Source organism: Netta rufina, assembly GCF_964035555.1.
Source record: "Netta rufina genome assembly, chromosome: 2".
In the NCBI taxonomy this organism is placed as follows: Eukaryota; Metazoa; Chordata; class Aves; order Anseriformes; family Anatidae; genus Netta; species Netta rufina.
This window is the reverse complement of record NC_140124.1, coordinates 16,090,736-16,102,805: the sequence shown is the minus strand read 5'-3', so window position 1 is coordinate 16,102,805 and position 12,070 is coordinate 16,090,736. Positions and strand designations below refer to the sequence as shown.

The following is a 12,070-nucleotide window of genomic DNA, read 5'->3' as shown; positions in this document are numbered from 1 at the left end:
TGCTGCTTGTGTTTGTGGCATCTCCTATTCCAGTTATTTCATGCTGCTGGATGCCAATTCTTTGGACCCTTTCAGTATTTAACTTGATTTTAAGATTTTATCATTCATCTGTAACAAGAGATATCAGTGAAAACATAGATGTATTTTCCACTACACATTCAAATGTTTCATTGTGTATAAGTGTAGTGGGAAAAGCAGCATTAGATCTGTTGTCTTCCAAAGCTTTTACTTACTCCTGATATACTAAAATAAATTCCTTATTTTGATTTTTTTTTTTTTTAATTGGAGTCTCTAGCATCCTTTATCAAAAGGTCACAGGTATGAATTTGAGATTTTTATTAATTTTATATCTTTCTTCATTTTTTTTTCTATTTGGAAATAAAATTTGCACTTTGAGGACTGGCAAGGCTTATATTTCTCACAACATCTTCCCTCGAGCAGAATGTGTTTTAGCCAGCTCATTCCTCCAGAAATGCTGCCCTTTGGCAATCGTGCAAGCTATTTAAACTACTCCCAATTACCAAGGGTATTTGTTATGAATTTTTTTTACTGACAATTGCCTTGGCTCATACTAGTTCTCTAGCTATAGAAAATTGTTCTTTCTTTTAAGCACAGCATATGCTTTTGTTTTTCACCAGGACTGTTATGATGAGTTATATGGGTTAGGGATTGCTTGCTGTCCGTCCATTCAGCTCATCATTTTTGAAGTTCATTTGTTCATTAATAGGGGAAGGTGGGAGTCTTTGTGCATTAGGAAGAGATCTGTTATGAAATTGCTTCAGGTTTTGTGATATACGCATCCAGGCTGATTTTCAGGAACTTGAGGATGTTTTGCCCAGTGGAGCAGCTTTAAATCTTCCATTAAAAAAGAAGTTTATGCTGTTAGAGAGCTACTTACTGTCTTTTGTTCTTTGACACTGCTCCAGATTTACTCATGACCTTTCTTAAAATTTATGTGTGCAGCGATTAATGCAGACACATTCCAGATCTGTGCCTTCAGAATTTCCAGTAGCTCTGCACATTCTTCATGTATTCTCTGGAGGGAAAACGTGAAATTAAGCCCCCATCACTTGAGAGAGAAAACAAACAAACAGAACTCACCAACATATAAAATACTACGTCTTCTTGCCTCTTCACTTCCTTTCATATTGTAATCAAAGACAGCATCCTTGCTAAATTAAAAATATTTGGTTTGTGTTTCAAATTTCACTTGTGGTTTCGTTGGGTGTTTGTTAATTTCCTCACCAGAACTCCTGTAATCCGTTGCTATGATTTCTTTTCTGCCAGCTGCTCATCCCAGAGGTGGCTGTGCTTCCAACATTGGAATGAGTGGAGATTGAGGAAAACAAGTAGGGGTTGCTTTCAGTGTTTTCATTTAAAGTATTCAGAGGCTTTTATGGAAGAGGAAGCAATACTCTAATAGACTTGCACTTTTTATATTTCTGTTGAATATTCTGGAGTTCTAGGGAAAATTCTCAGTGTTTTATCCTGATTATCATGACTGGCAGTCATAGTGTCTGGCTGCCCAACTACCTTTCCTGATAAATTGGGTGCAAACATTACTGCAGAAGGTTACAGAAGTACATGGAACTAGAGGGAGGAGTGGAGGGCTTGCATGTTCTAGTTCTTGTAATACAAGGGCTTGTACTACTACTACAAGCCACTTTCTTGGTTTGTCTTTACACTTCTGCCCCATGGATGCTGCCCATGGTACACGCTGAAAGGCATAAGAATGTCTCTATTTCCCTGTGCCCCCTATAGCCACAACAGTTCTTGTAAAGTTTTATTTACAGGGTTAACCTTGGGCCAATTTCTTTAGTGCTGTTAATTGAAGGAGAATAAATAAATAAGAATATGTGAGTTTATATCCCTTCCTTGTATCTTGACACCAAGAAGAGTGTTTACCTCACATTCACAAGCTTTTGGGTTCTTTTTCATTTCAATTCTTCTGTGTTTGTATGAGCTAGTGCTTTGCTAAAGGTTTTACATTTTCATGTGGTTTTTCAAATCTAGCAGTTAAGTTGTAAAAAAAAAAAAAGTCAAATTGCACACAACTTGAAAGTCATTCTAGAGCTGACAGCCCCATGCACTAGAATGCTTGATGTCTATGCGGTATAATCCCTGAAACATTGCTACTTTTTTAAGCAAAGTGCATTGAAGCAATGTTTCTTTGGCCTAACCTAGCTACAGCTGAGAATGTAAATTCCTTCCTATTTAATGTACCTCCATCAATCCTGTGTGTTAGGAGGGCACTAAGATGCTTAATGCTCCTAGCTGCTTCTAATCGCTCAAGCTGTTGGGTGCTACTCTGTGAAGAAAGCAAGGAAAGCTGAGGGTGACCCATAAAAAAAGGTGAGGGGGGAAATGATCACAGTCATTGGAAGAATATTCAGAAGAGCAAACTGACCTAGGACCTAAAGTGAACAGCCTCTGGAGAGATAAGGCTGCTAATCCTGCCTGGAAAATGAAGTTGCTGTAAGAGCGTGGTTCAGAAATGACACACTGAGGTTCCACTTAGTTGTTATTCCCTGTGCCACCTGCGAATTTGCACACTTGAAAACATTTGCTGAAAGTCAGATTAGTGATCTCAGTAGTGTAGCAAGTCACATTTCAAGAGAACAAGGTCTGGAAAATTATATCACATCCAGAGTAAATGGTTTATTTTGCTTAGAGGGATGCCATTTGCCTTGGCCGGTAGTTTCAATAAAAGGTCAAAGAACATAGACCAAAACCTTATCTTCACAGTCTAATGAGGAAGCAAAACAATGAGGCTTGTAAGGGCCGGGGTTACTAAGCTCTCTCTGTGACTTTCCTTTAGTAGCTTGTTGCTCCTGTTCTCTTGCCTCTACAGCTGGCATTTGAAATATTCACCTAGTCCTTTGCTATATTCGGGTCGGTTTACTTATTTTTAAACATCTCTTTCTCTCTTCCCCCTTAAAAATCAGAGGCTAGCAGATAATCAGGAGAGTCAAATGACCATTGAAGAAAGAAAACACCTGATTACAGCTCGAGAAGAAGCCTGGAAATCCAAGGGTAAAGGAGCAGCCAATGACTCCACGCAGTTCACTGTAGCTGGCCGAATGGTTAAAAAAGGTCAGTGATGAAATGATCCCAATATAAACAAGCCGCTGCTTATCTGTCTAGTCAAAATAAAGTCAGGCTAAAGCTAAGCAGAAACAGTATCCATGTTTAGCAAGAGGAGGGCTGTTTATATTCAACCAAATATCACGCCATAAGGCTGTTCTCTCTAGCTTCTTGTGGCTGTTGGTATTGATCCATTTTTTTTCTGCACTACTGCACTACCATCCAGTCGTTACTGGGATCTGTACTGGTGATCATCAATCACTTCAATGTTTCATTTTTCCTTCAAATACAATCCAGAGGGCACAGTTGGATTATTCTTCCTTATTTATTTCTCATTTGAAAACCCAGGTGCAGTTTTTAGAAAAAAGTTGTGAAATCTAGCCATTGCTGTTGCTGGCACTTGCCCCACTCCTAGGATCTCTGGGAATATTTAGCAAACATGTGTTATTTTTATGGATGATGTTTTGGACGACAACTTAAGTGTTGTGTTTGGCTCAGGAAATCACTGAACAGATTTCTGCGTAGAACCAGGGAGTAGAAATGACATGGGAGCAATGCTGACATCTTTGGGATCTCTTGAATTCAGCCCATCACTGTTTCCAGATGCAATTATTCTCTGGAAGTGGACAGAAATATGTGAAGGTTGTCCATGGCAGAATACAGCTGTTTATGCAGTGGGTCTGGGAAGATGATAGTTTTGGAAGAAGGTACCTAAACTGATCTCTTGTAGCTAGAGAATAATAAAGTTTGCTCTGTGACAAGAAACTGGTTGTTAAACACAACAATGAACCTTGAGTTTTATGACAACCACCCAAGAAACATATTGTGGATTGAAGGCAGTATTACAACAGGGAGTAAATCTATTTGCAGTCTAGAACACACTCTGTTTGCAGATAAAACAGATGATACTGACAATTACATCTATTAGCACTGTGCTTTAGCTGCTGCTTACATCGTTTTGCTGCGAGAGATGCTAGTGATCAGTGTTTCAAGACTAGCCTGTTTTGGAGGGTCACCAATAAAATGTGATATTTTGCCAAATACATTGATCTTGTGAAAGGAAGAGAAGGTGATAGCATTTGTTCTTAATAGGGAAAGAAAAATATCTTCTGTACCTAACTCTGTACCTAAAGGATCTCTTTAGGTACTGTAATCAGTCTTGTGGAGAAACAAGGTAATCCAGTGACAGTGACATCAATAAAAGTAGCCCGAGTGGGATTTTATGCAGATGTGTGCTATTTCTGTTGCCTAGAAGAAGAAATTATCATGATAGGTTTTTAATTTAAGGGATGATGAGAAAGCAATGCAAAATTAAATCCTTGTTACATACGGGTGCACAGATGCTGTATTTTAATTGCTTCTTACAGCTTAAAATTTTTCAGTCCTACTCAGAAGGTGATTCTTGACTAACATCTGAAGCAGATCTCGTTGTGGTCTTGTGGATTAAGTCCTGGGAGAGCTGCTTAAAAGCTGTGTCCTCTCAAATACATCTTGTTGAAGGCTTTACCAATTGACTTAAAGCCTGCTGAATAATTGAGTCTCTTAGGTAACAGGGGAAATGTGTGTTTGTGGAAAAACTACGTGATTATATTTTAAATCTGTGCCAGTTTTTGGTAATTATGACTTGCTAGGACTTGCAGTAAAGGTGGTGGAAAAAATGGTTAGTGTAGTTTCTCTCAGCACAGCATTGGTTTATCTGATCAGAACAATTAATGACTTAAACTTACGTGACTCAGTAATTAGTAAGCTATGGCTAAGTGGAGAACAGCTATTAGAGGAAGGCTTAAATATCATTTTCCTCCCTCACTGAAAACCTAGGCAACAATGGTTAATAGATGTAATCTTCACTACAGTATGCTTTTCCACCTAATCAGAAGCACTAAATCCATAGAGCACAATTTGTTTTACTAGAGCAACAGATTTGTATCAAAAGAACAAAAATGTCCTTTGATTTTTATCTACTGAGTCGAAAATGAATTGCTTCATGATAGTTACTGAGGAGGGAGAAGAGTACAAATTCAACAATTTTGCTTGATATGGTGGAGATTCTTCCATTTCTACTTTTCTGCTTCCCTGTGCTATAGGACAACAAAACAAAAACACACACACAAAACAGCTGTGCTCAAGAATTACTGCTTAATCCAGGGACTGTATTCACAGGTCAGAAGCATCCTGCTATGTTTATTAAAAATAGTTTTGGTTAAAAAAGGGTCCAGGCAGGGAGACAACACCAGGGTCTGGGTAATTTCCCTGCTCTTTTTTTGCATCTTTTTGTTCAGAATGGTTGCGTGTTTCTAACGTGTGGCCTGAGTAGAACTCAAGTCCAAAATGTAAACCAAGTGACACTTGGAAAATAGCTGTGTTCTTGTGAATGGGGCAGTTTCTGAGATTGCTGTTGATTTAAGGAATGGGCAGGGCAGCACACTCCCAACATCACTGATACAACACTTGTGGAGGCTGGGGTAGTATAATGGACTGCAGGAAATGGCAAGGCTCAGCTCTTTCCCCTGTATAGCTTGCTCTCTTACTGTTCAGATGTGGTCTGACATGAGACTGTTTCTTCTGTTCTCTGTTGTTATGCAGGCCTGGCTTCTCCAAGTGCACTAACACCAGTAGCATCCCCTTTCAGTAACAGGCAGAAGTCTACCACTCCAGTGACAAAGCCCTTGGAAGGTAAGGAACAAAAATGGCTGAAATAAGTTCAGACTTTTTTATTTGCCATGACTTAACCAGTTTTACTTTCTGTTTTGCTCAGAAATTGAAGCCAGGCCTGATATGCAATTGGAATCCGATATGAAGCTCGACAAGCTGGAGTCGTTCTTGGGAAGGCTGAATAACAAAGGTCAGTACAATTACCAAAGAAGGCAATGTATTCACTCAGACTTCACTAAATCACTTGAAGTACTTCTAAGTTAAAATATCTGGTAACAGAAGCTGAATATTGCTTTGTTCAGACAATGCTTTCTGATTGTACAGCTTGTTTTCCTGATTCAGTCTTTGCTAAATTTTATCAAAAAACAAAAACAAACTATTGCATTACACGTATACAACAGAATAAATCACAAATGCAAAAAAGTGCAACTTTCTTTTTTCTCCACATACGATGTACACATTCTTATTGAGAGCAGTATTTCTGAAATCTACACACTCAAGACACTCTGAACTGCATTGAACATATACCATGAAACAGCTTTAAATGTTTTTTAAACTTACTAAATTGAAGATATGACACTAAGCTGCTCCCAAGCACAATTCATCCACCTTCCTGATTTTTGAAAATTGATTTTCTGTAGCAGCTCATACAGCTTTCTTGAATAATTTGTTGGCCATATATAAAGCTGTCTAGAGTCATCTAGCTGTTTCCATCTTATATGTTAGTCTCCATGTTGTATGACAAAAATTCTTTTGTGAATTGTAGTGTCAAATACTGAAAATAAATGCATTCACGTTTGAGTAGCAGAGGCACTAGCATTGTATAATGATTGCACTGTACTAACTAATGTCAAGTAGTGACTTCCCACTTGTAGTTTTAGTAGATCCTTCAAGGCAAGGATTTGTTTGGGCAGAGGCACCATGGAATACACAAGACCATAAAATGCATATAACATCCTACCAAAACAACACATTTTTGATAGCGCCTAACTTTGTATTTCGCCATTTTTTCAACCATTTTGTAATAAAGATCTTTGCATATCAGTAGCACTTACGGTCCCACTTTATCATTTCTTTTCCTACAGACATTTCTACCATATTTCCCTTGAATTCCATCAATCAAAGAAAACCAAAGCAAAACCACAACAACCCTGTTAACTTCTTCTACAGTTAGAAACTCTAATTCAGTTATTTAATGCATGGGTTCTTTTCCTGCAGTTGCTGGGATGCCAGAGACAGTACTGACAGTTACAGGAAAATCTGTGAAAGAGGTGATGAAGCTGGATGATGATGAAACATTTTCCAAATTTTATCGCCATGTGGATTTCCCTTCCTCCTCAGTGCCTTTGGACCTTGATGAGGACTTTGATGCCATCTTTGATCCCTATGCACCAAAGTAAGATTTACTATTTTCATTGTTTTGAATGCAGCTATAGGGGTGGTGGTCAAAAAGTTCATCTTTAAGATGTTTTAGTAGATATCTTAGTAGATATGTTAGTACTGGGCATGTCCATTTCTTCTACATATATTTGAAACTACTCTTCAGTCTGGATCAGTGAACTGATTCTGATTTTATTACAAACATCACACTCCAAATCAAAGCCAATCTCCTGTCATTAGATGCTTCTGACTAGCAACTGAAACTCAACTAATGATTTTAAACACTGTTTTTCAGGTTAATATCTTCTGTAGCAGAGCACAAACGTGCAGTGAGGCCAATGCGCCGAGTTCAGTCTTCAAGAAATCCCCTGAAAATGCTGGCAGCAAGAGAAGATATACTTCATGAGTACACTGAACAAAGACTGAATGTTGCCTTCATGGAATCAAAGAGAATGAAAGTAGAAAAAAGTAAGCTAACAGGATGGTTTGTACAAGCCACTGTCTTGCTAATTTAATTAAAAACAAAACACAGAAAAAAAAAAAAAAAAGGAATAAAACATGTTCTCCAGGAGACCATAAATTAGTTGTGGTATAAGGTTGAATGTAGGTTGGCCTAGGAGGTCTGAAGAAAAGGGCATGTTTGATTTCCTCAGGGGAAGCTATCTGCAGCCTCCTCTTGTGCATATTTATTTATTTATAGCAGTCACCTTGTGCAGAGGTAGCATTGTTACACTTGCAGGGTGAGGGCAGGAGATCAAGCAAAGCAAATCTAGAAAAATATTATGCTGTGGGGTGAGGGGGAGCCAGGAAGAATAGGTAAATTTTTGTTCAAGTACATTAGCTTCAATTTTGGGTCCTTGTATTCTTTCAAACTGGAACTAGCTTTCTTGACTCCCAAAGGTTAATTTCCATAAAGGATCTGATCTGTGCTGTGTAGCAGTGCTTTGTGTTTTGCTTGTGACATTGCTGTCTCCTGAGAACCAGACTGACAGCATGAGATGATACTGTACAATTTTATCAAAGGTTTTTCAAGCCACTTTTAACATTTGGAGTGTAACTTCTCTTCATTAACTTTGAGTGAAAAGAGATCATTTTTAAAAGTTGCCTGTATTGATGAAACACTAATGATATGTCTAATACTTTATTGCCATTTGAGGAGAATCATTTCCCTGAATTATAAATTCATAAACTGCTTTGTCTTCGGTTGCGAAATAAGCAAAAGCAGCCAAGAATTTAAGGCTTTAAGTTTACAGTAAAACACGACTAGTTCTTTGAAATATAAATGGCTGTTGCATCACACTAGCTGAGACAAATTTGAAATGAATTTGAGTTCATTAGCTTTGGCGACTTGGGTCTCTTTCATCATTAATCATGTATATGGCATTGAAGTTCTGCACAGTACTTCACAAAACATTGGGTAAGTCGTGTTTCTTACTGAAGGTAGTATTTCTGCCAAAGATCGTAATTCTGACACTGACAGTTTAGTTTTGGATGGTATCTGGAGACTTAGGTACTACTAAACCCACAAATTCTTGAGGGTAGCAGTTAATCTACATTCAACTTGTTTTTTAGTGTTGCTGTTGAGGAGGGGAAACCTGGAAATATGTGAGGAAAATATTTTTTGTAATGCAGCAACCAAAGCTATTTTGAATATAATTTTGTCTTTGTGTGTGTGTGTGTTTTTTCTCCATTTCTTTTTTTTTTTTTTTTAATGTGCAAGTGTCCACAAACTCAAATTTCTCAGAAGTAGCACTTGCTGGCCTGGCAAGCAAGGAGAACTTCAGCAATGTTAGCCTGCGGAGTGTTAATCTCACAGAGCAAAATTCTAACAACAGTGCTGTGCCATACAAGAAGCTAATGCTGCTGCAAATTAAAGGTATGCTAGAGCTGTTTTTTACTTTCTGCACATTCTGGGCTGATTGCAATACGTGGGAGTTGCCATCACAATTGAATGCTTACTTTGTTCTAGGAGATCTCCAGGTCAAGATTTATGCACAAAAGCTTTTCTTTTCACACTAAGAGAAAGCTGTGTGGCAAATGCAAAACCTTACCAATAGGTGTATGTTTTCTAAGGAGAAAACAGAATGTTTCAGGAATTACAGCTACCTCCAGTAGAAATTGTTGGACTGTCCAATTTTTCTAGTGTTCAGTGTAATTTGGAGGTGAACTGACAATGTTTTTGCTCCACTTCCTTTTACATGACATAGCAATGTATCTGATTTTGCAAAATAATAGCTAGTTTTTTGGCAAAGTAAAATCCTTAAAACTTTTTACTGACTTCTGAAACTGTCTCATACCTTCACTGAAGCACATGTAAATGATTTTAGAATTTGGCTGCTCCTCTGCCATTTACAACTGATTTCTTTCCAGAAGGGCATAAAGTTGTTAAAGCAAGAACAGGAAATAATAGAAATATTAGCTGATAGGAGGCAACAAATTTTGCTTCCTGTGAGAAAACCCTTCCTCCACCATAATGTTCTTTTAATTCTTCTTTTTTAACAGTCCTTTTCCATATAGTTTGCTAAATGTGCCAGGACTGTTTGTCTTTCATTCAGAACTATTAGACTTTGGCATTTGATGGCATTATTCATAGGAATATAATTAGCTTTGTTTTATCTTTAGGAAGAAGACATGTTCAAACAAGATTAGTTGAACCAAGGGCCTCGTCACTGAACAGTGGAGACTGTTTCCTGTTGTTAACTCCACACCTCTGTTTCTTGTGGGTAGGAGAGTTTGCAAATGTCATAGAAAAAGCAAAGGTAAGTGCTAGTTCTTTTTTTTTTTTTTTTTTTACTATTTATTTTTAGAACTATCACAGCATACATCTCTTTGATGTAACTGAGCCTTGGTGCCACTTGTCTCAATAAATTTGTGTGTAACAAAGTCAGGTAGATATGCAGGTTTCCCATAAACATGTTTTAGCCTGTGCACTGAATGAAAGCTGACATAGGAGCATGTAGGTTGCAAAGCTGCAAGAGAAAAGAGGATATCCTCAGGAAATGAATTTGCACACAAACGAAAAAAAATCTGAATTGCAGGATGTCCTTTTATTCCCATGTTCATTAAGATCAAGTCTTGTTTTAAGGCAAATGAAAGAATTAATGTATTTCTGTAACTTTTTCTCTAGTGTCTGTTTATTTAGGGCAACAAATAATAACTACTTCTACTGCTATTTCACGTATTATATATTACCTACTTTTGCCTTCTCGTTGAATGCCATATACACAAGTGTTCCAAAGGTTTATGCAATCCTGTTCAGATAATTCTTAATCTCCTAGGCTTCAGAACTTGCAACTTTAATTCAAACAAAGAGGGAACTTGGCTGTAGAGCTTCTTATATACAGACTATTGAAGAAGGAATAAACACCCATACCCATGCAGCCAAAGACTTCTGGAAACTCCTTGGTGGCCAGACAAATTACCAGTGTAAGTATTCTTATGGTTACAGTATCTGCTGCTTTATCACAATAAAATAGTTGAGTTGGTTCTCTCTAGAAAAAAGTAATACAAAATTAACATCTGATTATGTTTGACAATCCTTTCCTTAAGCCGCTGGAAGTCCTGAAGAAGATGAAATGTATGAAGCTGCCATAATAGAAACAAATTGCATTTACCGCCTCGTAGAGGATAAACTCATTCCTGAGGATGACTACTGGGGAAAGATGCCAAAATGTACCCTGCTACAACCAAAAGAGGTATCGTGCCCCTTACTGCTCCTGTGGTAAGTGCAGGAACATAGAGCTGATAAGACTTTCAGTAACTGCAAATGCTCATGGAGAGGCTTCACTGAAAATTGGTTCTTTTGTGTTTATGGACATGTTGCTGTATAGAGTGTCCTGCAGGTCTCAAGAAATTTAAGTGTGTTATATTTAAAGTGAAATACTATTTTAGGAAGTGTAAATCTTTTTGTCAATGGTGGCTTCTAACACTCAAAAAATATGCAGTACAAAACAGGAAGCACTTCAGAAAAAATAAATAAATACATAAATAAAAAACTGTTTCCCATTTCAAGCATTTTATGTATATCCTTAGTAGCCTTTTTTCTTTCACATTTTTCACCATTTCATTCCTCTAAGAGTTATTTAGGGCAGATTTCTGAAAGACATGATGCACTTTATTGAACACATTCAAGTTGCTGCCTGTGTGCTGAGCCAGTTACCCAGGCTGCATGTTCTGTCAGCCTTCCTGTTACGGGATGGAGTACAGGTCTACACCTCAGAGAAGCTTGCTGTAGTTGGACAGCATTCAGTCATGCAGCAGAATCGGTTTTTGAGTTGTCAGAGCTCTCTAGTCTGCTAGTGACTTAGCTATCACCTAATGACACACCTCATAGTATCCCCAGTACTTAACTTTAGTAACCGTTCTGGTGCACATCAATCCTGTTCAGGCCTGGGAGCTGGACTCAAAGATCCTTGTGGGTCCCTTTAAAGTCAGGATATTCTTGGATTCTAGTACCTGCAACAACTAGCCATCATGGTGCAGACCACTGCCATGGCCTTACTGTTGTTATACTGCTAGCAGTCAGTGTTACTGCACAAATGCAAATATTTGGAGGAGTTTGTGTTAGACACACTGTTAGCTTGCAGCATCAGGAAACTGGAGGAACAGGGTATCAGCTAACCTAACTGAATGTTACTAAATTGTTTTTTTTGTTTTGTTTTGGTTTTGCTTTGGTTTGTTTTTTTAGGTGCTGGTGTTTGATTTTGGCAGTGAAGTGTATGTGTGGCATGGAAAGGAAGTTACTTTAGCGCAAAGAAAAGTGGCGTTCCAGTTGGCAAAACACTTGTGGAATGGCACCTTTGACTACTCAAATTGTGACATAAATCCTCTGGACCCAGGAGAATGCAATCCCATCATACCCAGGTACCAAAACTCAAATTTAATTTTTGCAGAAACATAGATTTCTTGCCCTTATTTCATAGCGTTTAATTTGATTCTATTTCTTTTATTCTCT

At 37.9% G+C, this 12,070-nt stretch overlaps 1 protein-coding gene across 6 annotated transcripts in view; it reads left to right on the top strand.

The window, feature by feature from the left end:
* The window catches only part of SVIL (supervillin), a 136,021-nt gene that overhangs the window by 109,924 nt on the left and 14,027 nt on the right, over positions 1 to 12,070 (top strand). For all 6 annotated transcript variants that reach the window (XM_084282635.1, XM_084282633.1, XM_084282634.1 and 3 more), the window contains 10 exons: positions 2,946 to 3,093; positions 5,668 to 5,757; positions 5,840 to 5,926; positions 6,955 to 7,132; positions 7,412 to 7,584; positions 8,837 to 8,992; positions 9,739 to 9,875; positions 10,395 to 10,542; positions 10,666 to 10,811; positions 11,804 to 11,979. In XM_084282635.1, the coding sequence (XP_084138761.1) occupies positions 2,946 to 3,093; positions 5,668 to 5,757; positions 5,840 to 5,926; positions 6,955 to 7,132; positions 7,412 to 7,584; positions 8,837 to 8,992; positions 9,739 to 9,875; positions 10,395 to 10,542; positions 10,666 to 10,811; positions 11,804 to 11,979 (1,439 nt within the window). The remainder of the gene's footprint in view (positions 1 to 2,945; positions 3,094 to 5,667; positions 5,758 to 5,839; positions 5,927 to 6,954; positions 7,133 to 7,411; positions 7,585 to 8,836; positions 8,993 to 9,738; positions 9,876 to 10,394; positions 10,543 to 10,665; positions 10,812 to 11,803; positions 11,980 to 12,070) is intronic.